Source organism: Lagopus leucura, unplaced genomic scaffold (genome assembly GCF_019238085.1).
Source record: "Lagopus leucura isolate 7727_CA_CO unplaced genomic scaffold, USGS_WTPT01 Super-Scaffold_73, whole genome shotgun sequence".
NCBI lineage: Eukaryota > Metazoa > Chordata > Aves > Galliformes > Phasianidae > Lagopus > Lagopus leucura.
The window spans coordinates 73848658-73874166 of record NW_024962252.1 but is presented as its reverse complement, the minus strand read 5'-3'; the positions used below and the strand labels follow the sequence as shown (position 1 = coordinate 73874166).

At 41.6% G+C, this 25509-nt stretch overlaps 1 protein-coding gene across 1 annotated transcript in view; it reads right to left on the bottom strand.

Annotated features, from left to right (window-relative positions):
• Nucleotides 1–21215, bottom strand: part of ZFAND3 (zinc finger AN1-type containing 3) — a 130470-nt gene extending 109255 nt beyond the window's left edge. Inside the window, exon 1 of the mRNA XM_042875446.1 lies at nucleotides 21142–21215. Coding sequence (XP_042731380.1) covers nucleotides 21142–21212 — 71 coding nt within the window. The 5' untranslated portion in view covers nucleotides 21213–21215. The remainder of the gene's footprint in view (nucleotides 1–21141) is intronic.
• Between the last annotated feature and the right edge of the window lie 4294 nt (nucleotides 21216–25509).

Here is a 25509-nt window from a genome sequence, read left to right as displayed (position 1 = left end):
AATTATGGACCAGTACCCCCATTTTGTTTTTAACGCCCTCATCATGACTACAGGAAGGATTCTGTCCCAGTCTAAACCAGACTTGCTTCTTAAATTTGGTATGCCACTAGTCCATCGCATGAAACCGTTCAGAAGCTTTCAGAAGTTGCCTTCACCTATCCAACATGCTTGTGTAGGTGGATGACAACAGCAGAGGCAGGGCAAACCCAATGCTACCAGCTGAAGGTTGAGAGACTGCAAAATAAGTAATTACAAGGACACCGAATGCACTACCACACCAGATTGCATAGCTCCCAAATTATTTACTAACAAATGAGATCACACAAACTGAAGCATTTAGTAGGTCATGACTAACTGGGATACTCACTTTTCCATTCAAGTTTTATACATGATCTTCTAAACAGGGCGTATAAAAGTTAGAAACTACAAACATTTAAAACAAAAAAAATCACAAAAGTGAAGAGCTGCCATTTTAGCGTGTTATCTCAAAGCCTTAAAAGATTCCCCATTTGAAAACAATTTTATCTCATGCTCATCACATTGAAAGCTTTTATGCCGCTACTATTTGGCAAGGACTGAAACACTGTACGCAATTCCTTATTTAGACCATTCATCTACAAGCTGGAGTTGATACAGGAGAATATTTGACAGTCAGTATTTCACCTATTTCTTTTCCAGAGTGCATCCTGTGAAGAACTGGCACTTTATTCCATTGTCTAACTGAAGAGCTTAGTTCTGCTCACCACATTTCACTTCAGTTCTGGGCATAAAAATCGTCTCCAGAACTTTCTTTAAAAAATTAAAAAGTAAAAAAAAAATGCAATAGACATGGCAACAGGAAAGTGGGAAAGGAAGTCAGGAAGAGATTGCTTGTCTTGTATTAGGTACCCCATCAACTCTCACACACAGCCCAAGTCTACACACACACACAAAGCCAAACTAAATTGATTGTTTATTCAATAAGAACTCATATACATACACCTTACATGTATGCCTTAAAGCATACCACAGGTAGAACCACTTAACAGGCTCTGCCCAAGACCACTCAGATGATGCGACGTTACAGAACAGTACCAACACAAGACAACCGTTTGTAGCATGCTGCCTTTTTACAGTACTACAGAAGCTGCACTCTGTGGGTCTCTGCCAGTTTGCACTGAACATTTGTAACTCTCTAGGTACTCTCACATCTGCAAAGCATAAGGGTTCCTGCCGCTGTTAACACCAAATGAGCTCAACTAGTAGCAGCACTGGTGAGAATTTACTGCGTAAAGGAAACATTTGATGGGAACACAATACCACACTTCAGTATCAGCAGATGAATCACATTAAGTCTTGCCTCATATTCAGAAGACCATCCCTGAATTCTGCAAAATTTGAATCACAGCCTGCTTACATTTGTATTGCAAGGCCACAGTGAAATTCAACTGCAGTGGGCTTTGCTAATCACCATCCATCCCGCGAGATCTGAAAATAAATCCACAGGGAACATAAATTACTCTTGAAAAACATGAAATGTATGACTGACATCATATCAGTCATATGTAACAACCAGAGTTATTAATGCAAGGGTCTTGTCTTATTTACACAAGGGGAAATGCTGACTGCTATGATAACAGAAATAAGATAGGTCTTATTCAGTATCATATGTGAAAAATAACCCAGAATATTTCCAGAGAAATTAAAGGAAAAGTAATGAAAAGGAAAACGTGGCTGTTTGCCTCCTTTTTACACTATGGGTATTCTGGGCACTTTTCTGCTTTTCTTTTCAGCATAAGAATGAGAAATTTACAGCACGAGAAAATGAACACATTGGGAAGTATTATTATTAAAAAAAACTAACCCAGGAAATCAAAGGCAACATGAATATTTAATCCATTTAAATGAGTAAGAGAGACATTCTCAAAACACTTGAGCAAAGCTAAAACGAACAATACTGTGTATTTCAATTCACTTCCTGATCCCTCAGTAAAGGTTGGAGAGAGCTTTCACTTCTTGAGATTTTATTAAATTCAGCCAAAGCCAAGCAGTGGCCTGACAGTCCCAACAGGTCTATTGACGAAACAAATTTCCAAGCTTGTAAGTTCCTCTGTAAAGGTTAAAACAGCAACAGGAAAAAGCAGAGAAAAGATTTATTATTCTACAAGTCCCCTTCTTAACTTAAGTGAAGACCTCAGACTTTCAATGAGCTGCAACTTCACACTTCAGAATTAAGCTTTCCTCAAAAGGAAGCTGTACATTATCTGAGAAGCAGAATTTCTAGGACCGCTGAACACCAATTCAAGCTTTCATTTTCTATGCATCACACGAGAAACGATCAAGCTTTGCTACCCTATCTAAATTCTAAAGCTTAGCAAAGAGCCCATGTTATTTTTTTTCAAGTCAATTATACAAATCAATTGTTTGAATTGATAAAAAAATAAAAAGCTAAGGCTCACTGCTTCAATATAAGTGCAATAAAAACGGAGATTGGTGTAATCGCCAATTTAAGGCTTCTGAAACAAGCTGTCTGAAAGCCCCCATCACAACAGGAGTGGCACAAGAGACCTAACACACTGCAACCATTAAACTCACACAGTCAGCTCTTGGCTTTGCACAAAACATAAAGGAACGATACACCACTCTACAGTCATGTGGTCTGGACAGAATTCTAAACATAAAAAAAAAAAATGGAGCTTTTAAAACCCTTATATTGAGATTAAATGGTTATCATTGTAAAATAGGCTTTTTTTAATGTTAGAACACTATTCCTTGGGAAGAAAAAAATAAAAAGAAACCTGTGGAGAAAGCCCTAAATCCTCCTATGTCCCCAATCCTCTCACACGACTTTTAAAACTACATTTTCTCGCTCACTGTCTATGTGACCAACACTTTCCTTGCAGCTTCTCAACAAACACAATCCTAACTTTCATTTAAGTAGCTCACCTTAGTTCTCCAGTCAACTACAGCAACACAACCACCCTTGTGTTGACAGTTTCAAAGGAATAAAGGATATATTCCTTCTTGTATTCTTTTTGCTAGCATGTAAGAAACTTTTGAGTACACTCTGTTCCTTTTTTTTCCCCCCTAACATCTGTAACAAAAGTGTTCACACCATGAGGGCAGGGTTTGTTTCTGTAACACACCAGGAACATTTCATCTCACAGCATCCAGTGAAGCCCAAAAGCCTTTTCAACAGCAGGAGCAGGATGGTCTGTGAGAAAAGATGAAGTGTTTCTCAACAAACCTTCTCAGCTCCAATGGGAGACCATCATATCCGTCCTTCCTTGTACCTTTTCTACTTCCTTAAAGGTAAACATTTTATTTTGAGTCATAGATTCTTATTTGGAACAAAAGCACCTTAAAAAACAGCCTAGCAGTTGGCCAACCAGATAAATACACTGGTTTTTACTGATGTACAAAGTAGCAGCCTTTATGTATCCGAACAACGAGCTTTGAAAAAATACTTTATCTTGCCAATACACAGCTGAAGGTCAGTGGCTGTAGCTGGATTTCTGCCAGTCATAGCATGTAATATAAAAAAGCTGTGCCATTTAATAAAAAAATTAATAAAAGGCTAGTTAGGGGAAAGCAGAACCTGGAAGAACATGAGCCTTCTCTGTACAAGCTACGTTGTGTGAAGGCTTTACATCGTACTGACACTGCATGTAATCATAAAAGCAGAACTTGTGCGGATGGAATAACTCATTTTTCATTACTGACTCATCATCCAAGTCACTGATGCTGCTGAAACTGTCCTATAACAAACATTGTGCCCTGGAATTTGAGAGCTTACAGCTTGTTCCGGACTAAGGGCTTGCTTTTTCCTGTGGAGTGCACATATCCAGATTTCACTGAAACCAAAGCTCTTTTTGGTGCAAGAACAACTGTTTATCATGGCAAAGACTGGTGGCAAAAGGACCGACACTGTAATTTCAAGTTCAAGTGTTGAATGTTAAACATCCATACCAACGATGGCTATTGCTCTGCCAAGTTCATCTGAATCTAGAAGTATGGGAATCTGAGAGTTGTGCTGACTCAGGGCACCCAAATTTCAGCTTTATTTTAAATATCACTCCCACCCCCACATTACCGCAGTTAAATTGCTCCCCACAGCCCTGCCAGTGTGCTCGGTAATCCTATCTCATTCCCTACTTAAAGCAATAACATACCTATCACTCCATTAGGGAAAATCCTGTTGCCACCAAAGCTCCCAACACACAGACACAGCGTACATCCTGAGGCACATAAAAAGGAGTTAAGGGCAGGAGAAAGTTAAACACCGCACAACAGAACTGAACAGAAACAGGAGAACACATGGATTACAGTCCTATAAGACCCAGGATTTCCCAGTTTTTCCTTACGCTTGAAAATCACTGTGCAAGCTCTAATAACCCTTGTGCAAGAAGTCTGTCTCTAACAGAAAATAGCAATGCCACCTTTGTGAAGCACAACAAATACCTGAAGGCAGTTATTTCCACCTGGAAGCTGTTCGGGAATAGGTCACAAGGAATTTAGATACACCGCTACAGAATCCAAATAGCCACAAATGCTGCACCAACGTAATTCTGACAACATATTTTCCCAAAACAGATTGTGCACAGGATAATAATAATTTAACGTGAAGTGATGCATCTTACCAAGGAGGAAATTTAATTTTGTTTAAATAGAAAACAATTTGTCAGTAGTTAAACAGACAGAAGAGTTACCAATAAGAAGCCAAAACTACTGGAGTACGGCACTGCATTCATTGTAGATGCACAATGAAAATAGTTACATTTCTGTCCACAGCCACAGACAAGCATTTCACACTGATACTTAGAATGCTAATAAATGACCATGTGTTTATGAGCCATTTTCCCATTTGTGAACTACAGACCAAGCTAAGGTTAGTTATTCATCCCGTTTTATGGCATCCTCTGATTTGAACGCTCTGAAATTTTACTACAACACTGAAAGCTAACTACTGATTAAATAAAGAGCAGTTTGTTCTGTTATCCTGCCAGCTGGTGAAAATATTTGAATGTACAACTGTTCAACATTCATTCCAACTCATTTCAAAGTTGATATAAACTGTTGCACTGTTAAATGTATATATGTTTTATAGAAGAAAAGAACTACACAATTGCACCTGAAATGCAGTTAATTGAAGTCAGCACACACAACCCTACCATGTGCTGACTAGGCAATCACCCCACTAAGATACTCACAGTATTTCTGCCTTGGATTCAGTCCTGCAAGCCCCCAAACACCGTTTGATCATATTACGTAAGTATGGTTGGCAACACAACGTTTTCCAATGGGATTTGATGCAGAAATCATTTAAATGCTTTGAAATCACTTACTATATTTGGACTTTCAGTGAAGGACACTCGATTACAGGAACTGTGCCTGCCTTGTTACATGAATGATAAAGAGTTCTTTTTGTTTTTAACCCGATCGTGTAACTTCCAGGCCCTGCCAGTGAACAAATCAGAACTCCACTTTCACAAAGAAATATATTCCATCCAGTGCTACCGGCTGATAATTCAGATGGTTTGAATTCATTCCCAAGCTTTTCAATATTTGAAAGTCTACAAGACGACTAAACAAACCTGTCAGTGAGTAAAATCTGGGAAGCTGAGACTATAGACTCCCTAGCTTGAAAATGTCTATTGATGCATGATTATTTTTTTTTCTAAAACAATAAACCAGCAAGAAAAAAAAAACACTTTTATGCTATAAGGTACAGAACATCGTTTTTGCTGTTTTTCTCACAAATTTCTTTCAGCCTCCTGCACTTCAGTATCATCCTCACTCCTCTTGATGGCATACAAGTGATAAAGTAAGGTTCAAGTCCTTTCTGACTGCTTGCACACATAAAGCTGGAGTTTGCCTGTACCTATCTGCTGCCACAAAGAGTTGTCCTGCAGTTCCCCAGTGATTGGTTCCAGCAAGTAACACGTGGGTCACACAGCACACAAGTAACCCCTGCCCAGCGCTCTGACCCAGCCACCACTCAAAGCTTCCTCCTGCAAGCAGCAAGAGGCACAACCAGCAGCGAGCACTCAGCACTGTCCATACACACCTCTCAGTCATAAATCTCTAAGTCTGCTATAAGATAACAAAGCACTCAGTTTTCAATCTTCTGCTCATTCTCCCCAGCAATATAAGCAGGCTCTTGTGGCTGAACTTATTTGTAACCTCTCCTAGCATCAGCTATTTCCTGATCTACACACCATGTTACATTTCTTCTCTTTTACCCAATTACTTCAGGAAGAAACTCCATTTGGGGATTTTAAATAATTCTAGCACTGAACATCCTGAACTAACAGGTGACAGCACCACATAATGTCAACATTTAGGGGGCATTTTGCATCTGTAAGATACAAATTAATATTTTCATGCTGTTCCAAGTGTAAGCTTTAATGTAAAACATATTTATCTTATACTTCATTCTGTGGCAGCTTTGTACACAGCTAGCACTAACAAATAACAGAATGGGTAAAGCTCAAAGAAATTAGTGGAAGCCTTTGAAAGAAAGCCATTAAAACTTCAGCAATGCAGGAGTACAAGAAAGCATTACACATTAATCTGACAAAACAAAAGCCGCTCATCTCTCCTCTCAGCATCTAACTAATGATAAATGCAACTAGGTAACCAACATGCATGCTACAACACAGGGAGATAGTTAAGTGTTTAGCTTCATAATCAAACATGCTACTAACAGCCCTAAGTCCCGCTTGGATCCAAGTTTGGCAGAACTAATCCAGTGGGGGTAATCAGCAACCCACAGGTCTCAACTCCCACATTTAGCTACCTGCATTTGTAAGCCCCATTTTGCATTTTAAATATGAAACTTCTTTTAATTCCTACAACTAATTCAAGACAAGCATTAGCCTACTCTTCTCTACTACATGAAGTCAATTAGCAGCCTACCTTAGGAAAATAAATTATCAGGACCTCACAAAAACCCTAAGTATTACCCCCAATATGCTACCCGCTCCCTCAAGTCCAAAACTGTTATACATTTATGCAGTGATTTTTTTTTTAAGCAGTATGTTGAGAAGTTTGCAGTGTCTATATAATTAATAAGAGAGATGAAATTTTGTACCTAGCCACTTGACATTTTCCTTATAAATTTAAAACTAAAGCCTTTATGCAAGTACAGCAGATGTAAAAATGGCTGGAGGACAGAGAGAACAAGGTCATCCTAAAATAGTAAGTTTTTATTCTCTGAAAAAAATAATAAAAATACCTACTATTTCTCCCCTACTGGTGAGCACTTAAGAGAAATGGTGATGAGGAAACTAAATGAATAATCAAAATGTGAATATGCTTCACCCTCCCCTCTTTTCACATCCTTCAAAGTTTTCACAGAATCACAGAATGGCCCAGGTTGGAAGGGACCTCAAGGATCATGAAGCTCCAACCCCCCATCCTGCCACAAGCAGGGCCACCAACCTCCCCATCCAATACTAGACCAGGCTGCCCAGGGCCCCATCCGACCTGGCCCTGAACACCTCCAGGGACGGGGCATCCACCACCTCTCTGGGCAGCCTGTTCCAGCACCTCACCACTCCCATACTAAAGAACTTCTGTGTTTATCACAGCCTCCCTCAATTAATTCCCTAGGGTACACATTCCCAACCTCCTCTCTCACACCGTGCCTTGAGAGCCCTCTGTAAGGAACTCTTACTGGGCTGCAGCTGCACTGGCAGCCCCCTAAGTGAGGCTGTGAGTGCTGCAGCAGGCAGTGTGGGCCTGCTGAATGCTCTGCCCCACTAACTCAGTGTTGGCTACAGCACATGAATCAGTGCCACGCGCCAGCATGCTAGCCATGAGAAATGATCGCACGCCAGGCGATGGATGACAGGGCAGGGAACAGCGCTTTCCAGAAAGGGTGCCAGATGTAAACTTGGAATGAGACCCCCAACTCAATGCACTGCGCCTTGCTCATATTTCACACAGCACACTTCCCACTTCTCAGGCAATTGCATTTCAATTACCAGCATAGAAAGAATTCAGAGCACACGTTCCTCTCTAAAGTTCAGGGGTTTTAAACACCGAGTGAAAAAACAATCCTTCATCCTGTGACAGGAGAAGGAAACCTTTACGCAGATTGGTATTTTGGCTTTTCCATCTTCAGTGATCCAGATTAATGCAAACACAAACTCTAATCTTCGCAGTTGTCATTTTCACAAGGTAGCTTTTACTTTCTAAGCGTTTAAAGCAGACAGCATATATTTATTTACATGAACAAAAGTGAGAGTAGTGCAGCACTCAGACACCATCATGTAATCCTCATCATTTTTCTGTTTTGAAATAACATGGAGAAAATGTGAGAAAAAGCTGCAACTTCCTAGTATTCTCCTTTGCTAATTGGTACCAAAGGAAAAAAATCACCATCAGCACACTTATTGCATCAACTCAGGCTGTGGGAAATCAAAGCCAGGTTAAATATTTCATTCACACGCACGCACAGCAAACAGCAAAGGCCCTTTCGTGCAATCAGCTATTCATGCACTTCTGGAGGTAATCTTGGGCAAAGGCACAGTAACCAAGCACTGAGCGATCATTAACAGCTGGTAATAAAAAAGAGCCCCATAACATTACCTCATCCTGAACACTCATCCAATCTTTGTGTAACTTGGTCAGAACACAAAGAGAAGACACAAGTTTTAACCACCTAACCGCTGTGACACTGCTGTACACTGCAAGCCTACTGAATCACAGAAGGGACCTCAAGGATCATGAATTTCCAACCCCCCCCTCCTGCCACAGGCAGGGCCACCAACCTCCCCATTCAATACCAGACTGCTCAGGGCCCCTTCCGACCAGGACTTGAACACCTCCAGGGATAGGGCATCCACAACCTCTCTGGGCAGCCTGTTCCAGCACCTCACCACTCTCTGCAAAGAACTTCCCCCTGACACTCAGCCTAAATCTTCCCTCTTTCAACTTAAAACCATTTTCCCTTGTCCTGCTATTATCTATCCTTTCAAAGAAATAACTACCGCTTCATCAACTGTACCAAGGTTGAATTCTACACAGAAGCAGAAATTAAAAGGCATTCTAAAAATTTAAACAAGCAAGCAGAAGTACTGACCCAACTCCTTAGTCATCCCAAATCCCTGAGAAAGATAAAATCCAAAAGAAAAAAGAATGTCTTCATGATCATGCTTGACTCAATTAAAGCTTTTAATCATATATCCTTGCACCTTCTTCAGCTGCATTCTTTACTCACAGAGGGCCCCTTCTGTAAAGAGACTGCACAATCCTCCCTCTTTCACCACAGTAGTCTGAGGAACCAGAGATAGCTTTGTTTGGCCTCTATCAACTAGGAAACATTAATAGCAGCAGACATGGACTGTGACCTCCACGGACATGATTTTCTTTCCTCATCTTACTTCCCACTGCTTGTACTTAACACACTGTCCCTTTCAACAGCAGACTGGCAAATGAACAGTTTGGATCTTCTAACTATCTAAGCACCAGTTTTCCTTGAGACAATGTAAGGAGATGTTTTCTCTTCATTACAGGAAGGGAAAAGGCTACCTACGCATCCATAGAAAACATTTACATTTGACAATTCAGCCAGAATCTAAGCAAATTAAACAAGCCCGTATTGAATATGTACCACCTAAAGATAGCTACCAGCTAATACATTTTGTGATAAAGATTATGCCATACTTAGCACTTGCTACGTGACTTTAGCAGAAACAAGAGTTTCTGAACCATACCTACAACTAAACAACAGAAAACCAACATACAAATGTTAATATGTCCAGACATGTGGTAGAAGACAGACATCTTCTGATTCCTGCTAGCCATGAGCAGATAGGCATACACACAGGACTGATTTTGGAGACAGAGGTAATACTTAGATATATACTTTTAAAAAGCAGAGAAGTTCCCCTGCACACTGAAGGAAAGCCTGTACATCCAAAAGCTGGCCTACTTTTTCCAAGCTAGGTGTTCAGTCAATGCAATAAAAATGCACAGTCTGCCTTCAGAGTTATCCTGCACAGATGATGAGGCACAAGAAAGCTACGCAGGAGAAGGCAAGGCGCTGTTCATTAATCAGATAGCAATAAAACCCAAGAGGAAGATCATCTACACCATTCCCCCTACCTTCTTCACCATCTGCCCTCACAGCCACCCAGACAACATGAGCTTTTAGAGCAACCCTGTCTGCATCACCACCTTACAGAAACCTCAGCAGCTCAAATGTGTATAAAGCATAAATTCACTGTGGTAGTTACTGGTTGAGAGGCCCTCATTTTGCCCACAAATAACTAAAATAACTCTCAAAGCTCCACTTATAATGTTTATGCTATTCGTATCAGGAAAAAAATACTATTAGAATAGGTATTCAAAGCTGACAAAAGGAACTTATGCTAGAGCTGTCTTCACTCTCAAAATTGACAGACGCACCTCAGCAGTATTCTGTGTTTTAGCAGCACTTCTGTAAAAGTGTGCAACAAACACTGACAGAAGCCAGAAATTCATCACCCACTCGGATAATGGAAATAATGACAGAAATAACGTGGACAAAAAACCAACTAAATCACTATTTGTCTCAAAAGCATCTAGAACTCAGCAATGTGCTGGCAAACTGATCCAAGGACACACACCAAGAAAAAACAACAATTACAGCAACATCTGCTCTGCTGTCTGAAAGGTGTAGACTTACATTTCTTACAGCCCTGGACTAATGCTATTTAGAGTTTCCAATTGCAGTAGTTTGAAAAGCAACCGATATTTTAGTTATCTGCATTTTGGACACGTGTCAGAGAACATGTTAGCTCAGGCAACTGAATTCTGATCTGTAATACTAAAAGCTCTTGTTACATCAGTAAGTGATGAAATCCCCAGTATTTTACTTGATTTTGAAAGAATGATGCAACACATTTGTTAATTTACTATATAATTCTATACACTGTGCAATGATATGTACATTGTGTTTTTACCACTTGAACCTGTCTTTACAAACCGCTTGAGCAGGACAGGAAGCCTTCATTATTCACCAGAAAGATTTCTGGTCTTGTTTGAATTAGTCACAGGAGAACATTAATAATAAAAGGAAATACTGTGTTGCAGAATAATGGATAATAATGGGCTCCTATCTTCATCAAGAGAGTGCTACAAAACCACCTGAGACTTCCAGATGTGTAATGCAGGCGGTTCTTGCTCTGCTAATTGCATAGCAACCCTTATGATTGAAAGAAACTTCCTCCACCCACCACAAGCACTTCCTTAGACATGAATATCCTTGGAAACAACATGTCAATGGCTCAACACTGTTTTACAGCAGGTTCTGATTTAAAACAAACATCTCTCCATGAAGAACAGAGCTTGGGAACTTGCAAACACTCCTTGCTGTCAGGTCTTGCATTCAGGAATCTTAAACAACTGTGGAATTAAATAGAGCAATATGGTTCATTAATGATGGAAAATATCCAGGTGAGAAAGCATGGTCCAACTGACACAGTCACATATGCTTACAGAGCTAATAATAGATCTTTTCCAAACTTGAACGCAAAGAGAACACATACTGTATTACAAAAAGGGGATAAAATGTTAAAAAAGGGAACTGCATTCAGCAAAAGGGACACAACATCTATGTACTTGGAGTCAGCACACACAAGCAGAACGTTAAAATAGCAATATGTCCAGTGCCTAAAATAATGCCAACTAACCTGTTACATTAGCAAACCACAGGCAAAAGAGGGTACATAGCAATATTCCACTCTCATTTATAGTATCTAATCTAGAGAAGAAATATACTCTAACATACGTACACTACAAGTCTCACAAATACTTCATGCACTTGACAACATTAGGAGTTACGAGCAGAGTCAGTCATTTCCTTAAATCAAATGAGGAGTCAATTTGCTCCATCTTCAGTTAATTATTATTTGCAAGGCAACTTTAATTTCAATTACTTTGCAATGAAGTATTAATCCCAAAGACCCAGTGCCAAGAAGAGATATCTGAAGTGTTCAGATACTATTGTTAATTGCTTTCTTTTGAAAGCTCAGAAATGAATTAACGCCTAGGTTAGTTAGGTAAGTTATGGGTACATGTGGATTATTCCTGAAAGCACTTTATCAATTACAGCACAATTGATGGCTCATTTCGTGACTCTATTTTCAATTTTTTAATATTTTGAGCATTTTTTTTAAATGAAATCACACTACTTTCCACAATAATGTTGCTATTAAATGTTAAATCAGGCTTACACGCTTATTAAAATTAAAACTGGAGAGAACCCTAACTCCTAAATCACACAATGTTAAAAACAAGTTTTATTCCTTCAAAGACACACGCAGTCAAAAGCTGATTCTAAAAATAGAAATTATTACATTTCTAATTTCTTAATATGCCAGCAATTCAAGAGAACACTAGAAACCTGCCTGCATGAATAAGCAAACATTTGACAACACTTAGACAATTTAGAAGTCACTAATATCTACTAGTTTACTGGGAGATTTAAGAAAAAATGACACTAGGATACAAAACAACAGGCAAGCATTACTGCCAAGCACTACTGCAAGGATCTGACATCATTACCTGCTCTTGTACATGCTGTCAGCAATACCTGACCTAAGATTTACCCTTTTCCAGCTAAAAATGTATTTTATAGAGCAGCACCAGATATTTGTAAAGAAAAATTTTGTAGTAAATGAGTTACCAACAATCTAGAATAGTACTGATAGCATCTTTGACCGAAAACAATCTAACCTACAGCTGGAAGGACAATAAAGCTTCCAGTGCTGAAAGATCCTTTCTAAAAAGCAGCATTTTACCTACCTTATATACGCAACTTCCTCTGACACTGCCTCAGCAACATATAATTAAAGATCAACATGCTGCTGTTCTGGCGACAGGGCTGATCTCAGACACAGCCAAAGAATGTCCATGAGGGCATGGCTTTGGATTCTGCTTTTCAAAGGAGTCAGGAAGCTATCATGGGGTAAAAAGAAAAAAAAAAACCCACAACACTAACACTGCTTCTAATCTGGTATTTTTGTTCCCTTCTCCCTATCTCTTAAGTGTTTGGAAATTAAATAGAACTTCTACATTCAAACAGACAGAAGTTAAATATATACATTACAGAACTAGGCCCTCAAATTAAACAACTCACCCAGTAGCATGTAATGCACACACTGAAGCTAAGAACTAAAGATGGCAATCATCACACAACCTCCTTTCCTCACTGTTTGTCCGACTGCTTATTAAAATTTTAGAAGAACCAGTTTTTATCTCCTGCCAAAATTTCTCATTAGTTACTCCCTAAACTGCACCAAATAAACACTGTAAATCTAACACCAGCCAAAGTATATTTATTAAATGACATAACATCAGTAGAAATCATTTTAAAAACAAATTTCCCTACAACACAAATAAAAATTTTACGTCATTAAGAAACTGAAATTCATCTTCCTCACACTGACCTACCAGGTTGAAGTTCACAGCATCTATATGATGGGCAGACTGAGCAGCAGGCAACAAACAGGACACCTCCGATCCTGGCACAAGACATACAGCAAAGTGGTCCCTGCTGCACATATTTGCAAGACCCCAGAGAGCAAACCAGATGAAAAAACTCATCAATTATTTCCTAACAACATTTCTGTACAGGTATTACCTCAATCGCCACAGTGCTACTTCTCAGATGCCATCAGAAGACAAACTGAAGAGCAGTTGCCTGAAATGATTTTAATATTCCATGAATTGCAGACCCAATACATTTTCCCGAGTATCGGTAAAGAAGAAAAAAAAAGTTTATACCCCAGTTTAAACCTAAGTTCCTTCACAAATCTCGCATCTAAAAAAGTAAATTCATGCTGCAAATATGCCTGATTTTTAATTCTAAATACAAAGAAGGGATTCCATGCTGGTGAGCTCTGCCAACACTGAACAGCCAGGAACCGCTTCAAATACCAAGTGCCATTTGAGCAATAGGGGAGGAAGAACACATTGATCTGATTTGCCTGCTAAGCTGGACATCCTTCTCTGAAATCCAAATAAGTGTTTCACCATAGTCAAGATCAAATACCGTCCACAACCAAGACTTAAAGATCCCAAACATGTCACTAAAGGTGGTCTATTTGAGGAGACACTGTGACATTTTAAACTTCAAAGAATATAAGCACTGTCTTGCTGTGAAAACATATCACATTGATAAAGTCCACCAACTGCTACTAAAGAAGCCTACGCTTATTGACAAACTCCTATATTAAAATAATTTAAAAGTCCACTAATAATTGGCATAGCATGTCAACGAAAATATGTAGTGACCCACTGGAAGAGGTTGTGGATGCCCCATCCCTGAAGGCATTCAAGGCCAGGCTGGATGTGGCTCTGGGCAGCCTGGTCTGGTGGTTGGCAACCCTGCGCATAGCAGGGGAGTTGAAACCACATGATCATTGTGGTCCTTTTCAACCCAAGCCATTCTATGAATATATCCATCATGGAGTTAATGCTTTGCTTCACTGTGATGTCAACATCCTAAAGGAAGTACTGAGTTATAATGCTTCCATCACCTTGAGACTTCAGTGTTACGCATTAGGCTCACAGAGCAACAACATTAATGTTTCTGTGGAAGCCTGATGTTGAAATGGTTGAAACGCAATTAAAAACAATAGCAGTAGTTCCTTAAAAATGATACCTCTGTTATACCTTTTAACAGACAAGACACGTATTAGAAATTTAGGAGGACCCAAAGCACTTTTTCAGTCTAACACAGCAGTACACAAAATGCACTGCAATTGTGCCGCAGCACAGCAGTTGAATACTTCAGTAGTCTGAGAGCTATTCTGGAGCACTAACTGGAATAATCATTAGCAGTGACCAAACTGCAATACCTCCTCTAATCACAGTTTACGAAAGAAATGCAGAAGTACTGACAGACAAGAAGACAGAAGGAAATCTGGGCGGTGACCCACACACATCACTTTTTACTCAACTCCTGCAAGCTTCAAAAAGCAGCACACAACATCCACTCTGTTCTTCTTAGTTCCAGTAGGAGCAGCTATGAAACTGAATTTCATTCTGATCAGTATGGAACGTACAGTCAGATTAAAAGGTGCTGGGTACAGCTGCCTATAATTGGCACTGCATCTGTCTATAATTAGAAAGTATTTCTACAATATTTTATATGAAGATTTTGGATAAATTCAAGGGTTTAAGCAAGTGTTTGTTTTCCCAAATTCCGGCTTCCCCGCAGAAGTAAACAGACAGTTTTAATCAAGCAGGCCTATTTTTGGATCTTCTTAAACAAAACACCCTCACACACCAGCTGCTTGAATTTATTCATTCCTTAAAATTATCACACTGCAAGATTAAAGGAAACAAAACCAATTATATTTTTCATAAGCAGCACGGCTAAATTATGGAACCACTTGTTGCGGGATGTTGTGAGGGTCAGCTGTGCATATGGATTCGATAAATCATTACACAAATCTGTAAAAAAATTAATTAAGATCTGCTAAGCATAACTCTATAAAACAGAGGACAACCTTATGTCTGATTGCCAGAAGCAAAAGAGGTATATGGAGATAAGCAGCGCTGCATGCTTGCTCTGTTCCTACGCTTCCTCCCTTAGCGCTGCTTATCACACAAATCAAAGACAGGGCTGAATGCATCCCTGGTATGGTCCAGAACAGCCGTTTTTTATTAAATAACAAAACCTCCTTTCTGTCTTGCCTACTCTATTAAGTACCACAAAAGAAAGCATTGTTTTCACATTCCTAGAAAAGAGTTTATTACTGTTAAAATATTAAATCCAATTCATCTGCTTTTACTCCAAGTGCCAATAACCCCTATTCCTAAAGGTCAGCTTTTGCAGCAAATAGAAAGCTTAGCCCTGCTCCCAAATGCAGTACCTTCCTTGCAACTGTGCAACCTTCCTTGCTCACCGTACAGAAAAGTTTAGAAACAAAAGAAGTCTACTTTTTGACTGCAGTTGAGAAGCATTGCTGCTTGTATTATGACCAAAGGAAATCCCAAGAACTTCCCAATTTATTTTTCGTTATTCCGCATATTCTTATCCAAGCAGCAAACAAAACAAAGCCCAATTTCTCTCCCCCCTCTTCCCTCAGATGGAAGCTACTCCATGTCTCACGATTCTCAAAATCTTCCAGAATTTCAATCCAAGAAAAGAATTGCAATTCTCTTGTAGTTCTCCGTAGCATTTCCTAGGGAAACCTGGGAGTAAATCAGTCTGTTAGGCTTTTTGTTTCTGCCAATTCATTAATTTCTCCTTCCTTCTTCTGCAGTACACCTGCCTCACAGCAGCTAATGATGGCTTTTGCTACAAGCTGCTTCACGCTCTTTTACCCATGGATTTAACATAACATTAAATAAATTTGTGCATAATATATAAATAATAAAATATTCAAGTATTTTAGTCTTGGCCTAAAACCAAAACACAAAATAAGGACCACAAAGACAAATTTAATTCTTGATTTAAACCCACTAGACTTTACTTGGAGAGGTGACCTATAAACATCTGTGTAATTCTACAACAGTTAGTTAGTTTTACTGTATTACAGAAAATTTGAAAGTAACAAAAGCCATGAAGTTCGTATACTTAAAAATGTTGTATGCCTTGTACGGCGCCATAAGAATTACCTTTCTGAAACATCAGCATCATTACATTATTGATTTAAATCAAAGTAGAATTTGTAGGGGGAAAAAGATGAGATGGTTGGTCTGGATGATCTTGTAGGTCTTTTCAGCCTTGGTGTTTCTGTGAAAACCTGACATTTGTTGCCATCAACACAGAAGCCCTGCCCCTACCTCACACAGCGCTATCGCAAGGCACCTTATTTCTACCTCATCGCATCTCACTATTCACTCAAGGACCTTAGTGAACACGGAGGCCTCTAATCCACAAAAGCCCATTTGGTAGCAAATATATTGTCTTGCATAAACTGACAATTTCACTGCTTCTTCTAGAACTTGCTCCAAAGCTCCTGTAAATGAAACCCTGGCTAAGTAAGTGCATGATCCAAGCAAAGCAAACAACTGATTCTCAGAGGGAAAGGTATCATGTATTCCTACAGTGCTCTCAAGCCTCTTTGGAGATGTTACTTAGAAACATCTAAGTACTGTTTCAACAGCAAAATTAGATTTATGAAGGCATTATTCATTCAGGACAGTATACACAGCCTATGAGAATATAAAGTATTTATTACAGAGGCAGACACTGACAGTTCATATGGAACAACCAGCTGCAATCACCAAGAAGAAGAAAAAGACTAGCCAAAGAAGAGGTTTGCTAATGGCACAAAGATATTAGTCAGTATTTGTTTACAAGCTAGAAGCAAGCTTTGGTGATATACAGTCACAAACTAATCGCACTTGCATTAAGTGATTCACCATTTGATCAAGTGTATAATTTGAGTAAACAAAACTGAGGGAAGAGTCAGATTGGCATGGCAGGCACCTGGTGATACATAAGTAACTGGAAAATCCAGACTCAGAAATAAATTTAGGATTAGGCCAGTAGTCAGTGCTTGAGGCACCATGTCTCACCACGTTTGTGATGTATGCAGTGTCAGAGAAAGGCAGAACAAATGGCATCACCCTGCAAAACCCTGCTGGCATGTTCTCAAACAATACTGCCATCAGTTTTAGCTGACTACAGTACCTTAGAGTTGCCAGAAATAAGATGAGATAAAACTAATCATACTGTGTTTTCAATCAACTTCCTGCTGGCTGCCACCATTTCAAGACTGGAATTCATTTGTTTTTATGTCCATTACCATATTTCCTTGTTGGTTTTTTTTTTTTTTTTAGTTCTAAGTCACTGAATGCAATGGTTGCTATCAGTCTGGACTATTAAAAAAAAAAAAAAAAAAAAAGAAAACCAAACCCAAAAAGCATTCACTAGCACTGCAGAAGTTACCCTTCTCTGATTTACCCCTCCACAGTCTACCAGCCAAGAAGTATTTTACCTTACCACTCTCACCTATGCATATAACTGTGTAATAGTAAAACCTCAGCCCTCTCATGAGCTGTACACAAATGAAACCTTCGTGGAGTGCTCCAAAAGCCAATGGGGAACTGCCAAAATGAAATTCATTAAAGGATTATGCCTCATCTCTAATAAGCAAAGTGGCTTAACTGGAATACGTGCATACTGCAATATTTTCATGTTTTTATTAACTTAGAGCTGAAGATTTTATATATGCTATAAAGTAAAATGGGTTTCTGAAATCCACTCATCTAAGAAAAAAAATTACATGGTCTGTTAATCAGGAAAGAAGAAAGATTTTTTCTAGATCATAAGAATGACGAGCACAGCATAAACTCTAAATGAAGTAACCTAAAATAACAGCTTGCATACTGCGCCCTTTCCAACCTTTGTACACAAAGACTATTCCAATAAAAACTGAGATAGTTGCAAGTGACTGAAGTTTAAAACACAAAAATAAAAAGAGAGGGGATGGGGTGAGGAATAAAACATTTCCACACGGTAAGTTCTGTGAATTTCTCATAAATAAATCAATATCTGTGAAAGAAGTTTTTGTAAAATGTAGCGATTCAGTGCTCCATTTGAACTTGACTAGAGCAGAAACAGCAGGCTGGACATTCTGAAGAGAAAGGGAAGTCTGCAGAAGTTTAAAGATGGCTTCTATGATCTCCCACAAAAGGTAAGAAAACGTCAGTTGTTGACCTTAAGGAGACGTTTCTGAAGTTCTGAACAGTTTCACTCAAGTCCCTTCTTTCAGTTGTTCATTTTTCAGTCTCTCAGATCTTGAAACATCAAGAGTTTAGTAGTTTTCCAGTCACTAGAGATTCCTGCAACTGACAGGGTCTGAATTTCTAATACAAACCTCAGCGTTTTAAGAGAAGAATCCCTCCAACTTTAATGCAATAGTACATACAGTCCTCTCTTGTAAACTCTTTGAACTCCAGCACTATACCAGCGTGCATTTCAGGAGCTACGTTGTGACTACGCACCAGTAGGTAAATTTCAGCCCGCAGATTCACAGCTCACTTCAATTTTAATGTTTCACTGAGTATCTACCAGAATGTTGTCTATTATTGTGGATTACTGCACAAAGTATTCATCTCACTGCAAATGGTACCTTTAAAAAAGAAAATCAAGCCAAAACAAACAAAAAACAATAACAAACCCCAAGATTATCTTTTATAGCTGGCCAAGACCTACTAGGTCTAATCTAGGCTTTTCTGTTTGACCCAGTGACAAAGAATTCTTCTGATGCCTACATGGTTCAGGGAACCCAAGAGCAGGCATTCAAGAACTCCCAATCACTGCACTGATACGATACATAAAGAAAAACTATTCCTCTACATACCTTTATTTAGAAATTTCATACAAATTACTACGTTACATAACTGGTTTCCAAACTTGAATGTTATAAGCCTGAAGATAAAGGGCAAATACAGCCTCTAAGCTGTGACAGCAAAACAAAAGTCACTAAGAAAACTATATCCTCTGTAAGACACACTGCTGGCATAACCCTAACTGACATCTAGGGCAGAATTCCAGCTTCACATGCACACCAATCTTTTTCCTAGCACTTTTTGCTTTCTTCAAAAAGCTGCTATAAAACTGTGACTCCGTGAGAACTCATGCCAGGGCAGCTTCACTACAAGGACATGTCCATGCACATTTACCTGCATATCTCTTCAAGCACTGGCAGGACCCAAGTAAGTCATGACAAGACAATAGTTTCTTCAGGACAGAGAAGCGTAACAAGCCTTCAGACCGTGGAAGCTGACAGTGCACTTTTTTTTATTTTGATGGTTGTTTGTACAAGGAAATGTATGTCCTAGGAAAGAAGTGGAGTCTTTAAAGGCAGATGGTTTTCTGGAGTCTCCCGTCACCACGAAGCACCTCCTCAAACACGAGGCACCAGCTTTCCTTTTCATTAGCACAATATGCTGAACCAGCCGAAAAGTTCAGCCCAGAGAAAAAGTTCTCTTTCAGTGCTTTGTGACTTTCATGTCAGCGTCACATTACACAGCCAGTGCACCGCCTTACAGGTAACAGCAACTTGTTTGCCACTGTGTTGTGGGAAGCAACAGGACTAAATATGGGAGCCTAACAAAACAAATATCAGCAAAATAGAACCAGTATACAGTAAGTTGTATTTTGCTTAATCACTCCCAACGGTGCCACTGCACATATTGCAGTTCAGGTTTCCACCATAACTCAAAAATGGGTTTTCATTTAAAACCCTGCCACTCAATAAAACACCCCAATGTTCAGGCACATCAATCTCTGTTATTGCATCTCCTTCCGCTCAGACTCCACTCCCCCAGGGCACCATAAGCTGTGTGACACCAATATCTCAAGAAGGTACTGTCTCAAACAACATAGAGCTCAGGTGGACCCTCAGAAGCCTACTGACTCACACATTCTTGGAACATCTCATAAACACGAAGGTTAGGAACTGATTTTTTTTTTTTGCTATATACATTGCAGGCATTATGTGATCACGTGTGCCTGCCAGCACACCATCTGCCATGATACATCTGATTCTTGAGAAAAGGAAATCCAGACAGCAGACACAAGCCTGGGGATGACAGAAGTTCAGCAGGGGACGGGCCGATTTCTCCCCCCCACACCTCCCCCAAACACACACACCTTTTAGCAAACGGGGATGACCCCCCCCCCTCGTGTCCAGAAGAGGCGCAGCAAAAGCGCGGGCCCCACCCCCAGCGCCCCCCCCCCCCCCCCCATCCACCCCACAAGGTGACAAAAGCACCATTTTCTCTCCGCGCGCTCCCCGACTCCGCACGGAGCCGCCCTCCCGCCCGAGGCACAGCGGGAGGCCCCGCCGCCCCCACCCCACTCCGGGACGCGCCCCCTTCGCCGCTGCCCCGCGGAGCCGAAGGCCCGGAGCGCGGCGTTCGGCCCCGGCAACCGCCTCGGGAGAGCCCCGCGCTCGAGGTGGCGGCAGGGCCCGCCCAACTGAGCCCGAGGGAGGCCCAGGCCGTGCGGCCCCCCGCACCCCCGCTCCCCGGGGTAGAACAACGCAACCCCAGCGCCGCCGCCGCCACCTCCCCCCCTGCCCGGCTGCAGGGACGAGGCCACCCTTCTCCCCCAAGGGCAGCCCCGGGCTCGGGCCCTGCCCCCGGCCCCCTCCGCCTCGTCACCCGCTGCCCGGCCCCCTCCCCCTCGAGGGCCCCGCTTACCCCCAGAAGCCGCAGGGGCAGCGCGGCGGCAGGCTGGGCGCCTTGCTGCGCTCGCTGCCGGCGTCTCCCATGGCGGGGCCGGGGCCGGGGCCGGGGCGCGGGGCGGCGGCGGCTGCGGGCGGGCAGGCGGGCGGGGGGGGGGCGCGGGGCTTCGAGCCGGGATTCCAGGCCGGTCAGCTGGAGCCGGGCGCGACCACCGGGGCGGCAGCGCAGGGGAGGCCGCGGCAGGGGGGACGGCCGCGCCCTACCGTCCGGGCCCGCTCCGAGGCGGCGCTGTCTGCGGCGGCCCCTCCCGCCCGCCGCCTCCTGTGGCGACCCAGCTGAGACTGCGAGGCGCGCCCGCCCTCCCGCGCCGCTCGGCCCGTGACTCAACAATGCGCCCCCCCGCTGCGCCGGCACCTCGCCTCCCCCCGTCCTGAGCGGAATGGTTTCACCGAGCCGCCGGATCAGCTGGGAGCGGCTTGTACCAAAGCCCAACCGCGGGGGGGGGGGGGGACACAGGATTGAGAAGGGGCTGGAACTCGGAGAGAAACAAGTTTAGAAGGCGCCTACAGACTCGAGAAGGTAACAAGTAACCCTGCGGGGAGGCGGCAGGGTGTCCGGGCTCCGGCAGAGCCACCTGCGCCCGCCGCCCTCGTTCGCCCCTACCCGCGCGCTACACACACATTGGTACGGCCGTGGGACAGCCGGCGGAGGGTGGTTGTCGGTTGTGGCGGCGCACGCGCGGTAGGCTGCGGACGCGGAAGTGGGTCGGCGGCGGAGGGGTTCCCCTGGGATCTCCCCTGCGCCGCCCCGCCAGGCCGTGCTGGGACGGGTCGGCACGAGGGGCTCTGTGGGCTTTGCCGGCTGGGTCTTGTTTTATAGGCGTTGGTCTTCTGCCTTCTTCAGTGTGAAATAAAATCGGTTGTTTTTCTGAAATGCGCTGGGTTTTCTTTTCTTCTTTGGGGCGTTATGTCTGTGCTGAGCACCGCTCGCTGCTGACAATGCGGTGCTGAGGGCTGACTGAGGCCCACGCCTCACGTTTTGGGCCCTGTAGAAGGGGAGATGTGAGGATTCAGATCTGGCGAGCAGAGAGGCCTGCAGCAGGGCCCTCACGCAGGCCTAAAGGCCGCTGCTTTTTAGACAGGAAAGGAGAAGGGAATTTCCAGCGTCTTGCCTTGAGAGCTGAGCAATGGGGATTGTACTTCTGCTGTGGGTTTAGCAAATGGCTCTCAGCCAGTTTAACAAACATGCTTACTGTACCTTGGCTTCATCTGTGAAGTGAGAGTATTGAGCCCCTGCTAGAAAGTGCCTTCTGAGATCTGAGTGAAAAATGGTATGTGGAAAAATGCTGGTGTGGCAATGAGGGTAGGCGGAGTTGGAGCAGGTTCTTGAGGTGCTGTTATACGTGGAGTGGGTTTTGATGTTCACCTTTAAAAATGAACATTGAAAGCTTCAAAGTTAAACAACGTTATCCCCAGACTATGCTTTTCTTTTTTTATTACAAGAAGTCTATGCATGTTTAACATTGCATTGAAGGCATCTGAATAACTTCGGCTCTGTTCAGTACTGATGACCTATGGAGGAATAATCTGAAGAAGAGAAAATCTTTACAATTCAACTGTACTTGAATTCTATGGGCAGAAGGAGCATGGATGAGAGGATGGTAATCCTTAATGAGGAGCCAGTGATCCTGCAGTTTTTCTCTGGGCAGAAAAACTTTTGCAGAAAAATCAGAAGGAATCCAGAGGAGAGCAACATACAGTCTGCAGAGAATGAAAACCTTTGAAAGTGTAATGCTTATAGTTCAGCAAGTGAACAGTTGCATTTGGGAAGAGGCATAACTATTTATTCACATTTAAAATTGTAAACAAAAGTAGGAGGTTTTCCAGCAAGATATTGAGTTTAGTTAAAGATGTAAGAGAGATGTTTCTAAGGAAAGTGACACACAAGTCAAATAAGGAGAATGTTCTCACAGTGAAGTCTGATTTTTTACCTCTCATTGAGGTGCTTCATGCTCATTCTCAGCAGGGCCACACTAAAGGATTAGATGAGGTAACTTCACAAGATTGAGAGGCAAAATCCTACCAGATTTAGAAGTGACAGTTAAGCACCATTGTTTTTCAAGTGTTCCCTTTCTTCATATACACTAGAAAGAGTTGTACCTGTGTATAATCAGAACATTTTGGGTTGCTTATTTTGTTATAAACATGATTGGCTGATTGAGATACACGTGCACAACCATGGAGTGGAGCAGGTGGAGAATGTCACAAGTGTTGTACATCTTCCTTCTCATCTTGAGATGATAAAATGATCAAAGTGACTCATGTGGTGCCAATCTGTCAGAGAGACTCTTCAGTTGATTGAAATAATCACCACTTTTTATTTCTCTCCAGTAGGTTGATCTTCTTCGTAGTTAAATTTTTTCATTTGTAAGATCATTCTTATTAAACTCTCTACTGAGATTCAGAAATAAAATGGGTGTGTGGAAGAGGGCAATGGAAAGGACATCTGAGCTGCAGTCATACCTAGTTATAAAGGTGAAAAGTTATGATGATTCCCTGTAGCCTAGGAATATAGGCTGTAGTCCGTGAAAAAACTAACCTGCAGCAAGTCAGCATCTGGGATCCCAGAAAAAGGCAACTGAACCCTGCTCAAGAATGGCACACATTCTTCTCGCTGAGTGAGAACCAGGGGTGTTAGCCTTTCAAATGCCTGCTCTTCAGTGCTTAGTTCACCTCATTTTCTACATTTGAAAATCTTATCCTTGTGTGCAGCTGGCATAGCAAAGTGTGATCCAGCTGAATGCCTCAAGATTTGCATATTCATTTAGTTTGAATTAGGTGTCAGTGCAAGCAATCTGTAGGCAGAAATGCCCACGCCCTATCCTAAGGCGTGGGCTTCAAGGAATCTGACTCTGGGTTTCTTTGCTGCTCCAAAGGCCTCCAAATTAAGGAAGGCAAGCTGAGTTCATCTTGGCTCTTGATACTGGTTGTGTTGACAAAGCAGAAGGAATAGAATCATCTGTGAATTATCAACTTATGAGTAATGTAGATTAGAATCTTTTCATTGGCACATCTTTTTAAAACATAGGACAAAGATTTAAACACTACAGAAGAAGTGTAAATAGTTGTAGAACAGAGTTTGGAGTCAAGACTTTGACATTCTTTTCAGATGTTTTAAATCTCTCCACGACTCAGTTTTGCTTTCTGGAATGGAAACACTTGTACATCTCATGGACAGCCTGGAAATGGAATCTTTTTTGGGTGGCATTTTTAGAAATGAGAAATTGCTGTTGTTATTATTACTGTAACTAAAAGAGTGGCATTTCTTTGCAAGTAATGGCTGGATGGAAGGTCCAAGGTGAAAGCGATAACTCTTAACACAGCCAGTTGCACCTTGCAAGGATATGACTAACCCAGAGGAATTATTATTAATAATACTTTTATTTATTTCACATTGTGTGTTACTTCCACTTCCTGCCCTTTATGTAATCTAGGGTACTGTGAGAAAAGCACAGATGCAAAAACTACAGTGCTGTTAAACAAAACTTTCTAGGCTAATCTAAAAAATGCCAGACAAAATATTAAAAACTAAACAACAAAAACATTTGGCATCACTTAATAAAGGGAGAGGGGATGCCTAGGACAAAAATGGAATAGTAACCCCACACAGATGTGACAGTGACTAAGACTGAAACCATTCACAGAAAAATAAATCTGCAGATGTTCTGTATAAGCTATTTTCTCATTATTATAAACTGTAAGACTCATGAATGTGTAACGATGATCACATAGTGCTAGGCATTTCCTGGTGATGGACGGCAGACTCAGCAAAGGCCATTCTTAGCCTTTGAGAGCTCCTTTTAGCAAATGATCTCCAAGCATTTTTTTTTTTTTTTTTTAAAGGTAAGCATAGTCACAGCAATTGTACCGGGAGAAAAGCAGCCTTGGAAAGTGAAACAAACTGCCTGGGGTCACGCAAGAAGTCACCTGCAGATCTAGTAATAGCAATCACATCACTGAGCTCCCAGTGTAGCAGCTCATGTGGGGTCTAAGTCTTCTTTCAGAGCTTGTGTCATGGGTGCTGCCTTTGCAGCCCCCATGACCTCCTTCCTCTGCTCTGGGTACAGGATCACTTAGAAGTGGCATCCCAAGCCATCTCCTTGATTTATAAATTAAAGGGTTAAAAATACTATAAACATCCATTTTAAAATGGAGCTGAAGGTAAAAGAATATAATTAAATGGAAAGGTGAAAGATTCATGATATTTATATATTTTGTTTCCTTTACCTGGCTTCTCTCCAGCATTCTCATAATACCAGACCAAAGGATCCTTATCAGCACCATGGTCTTTGAGGTCTAATGCTAGCAGAGACAAACAAGCATA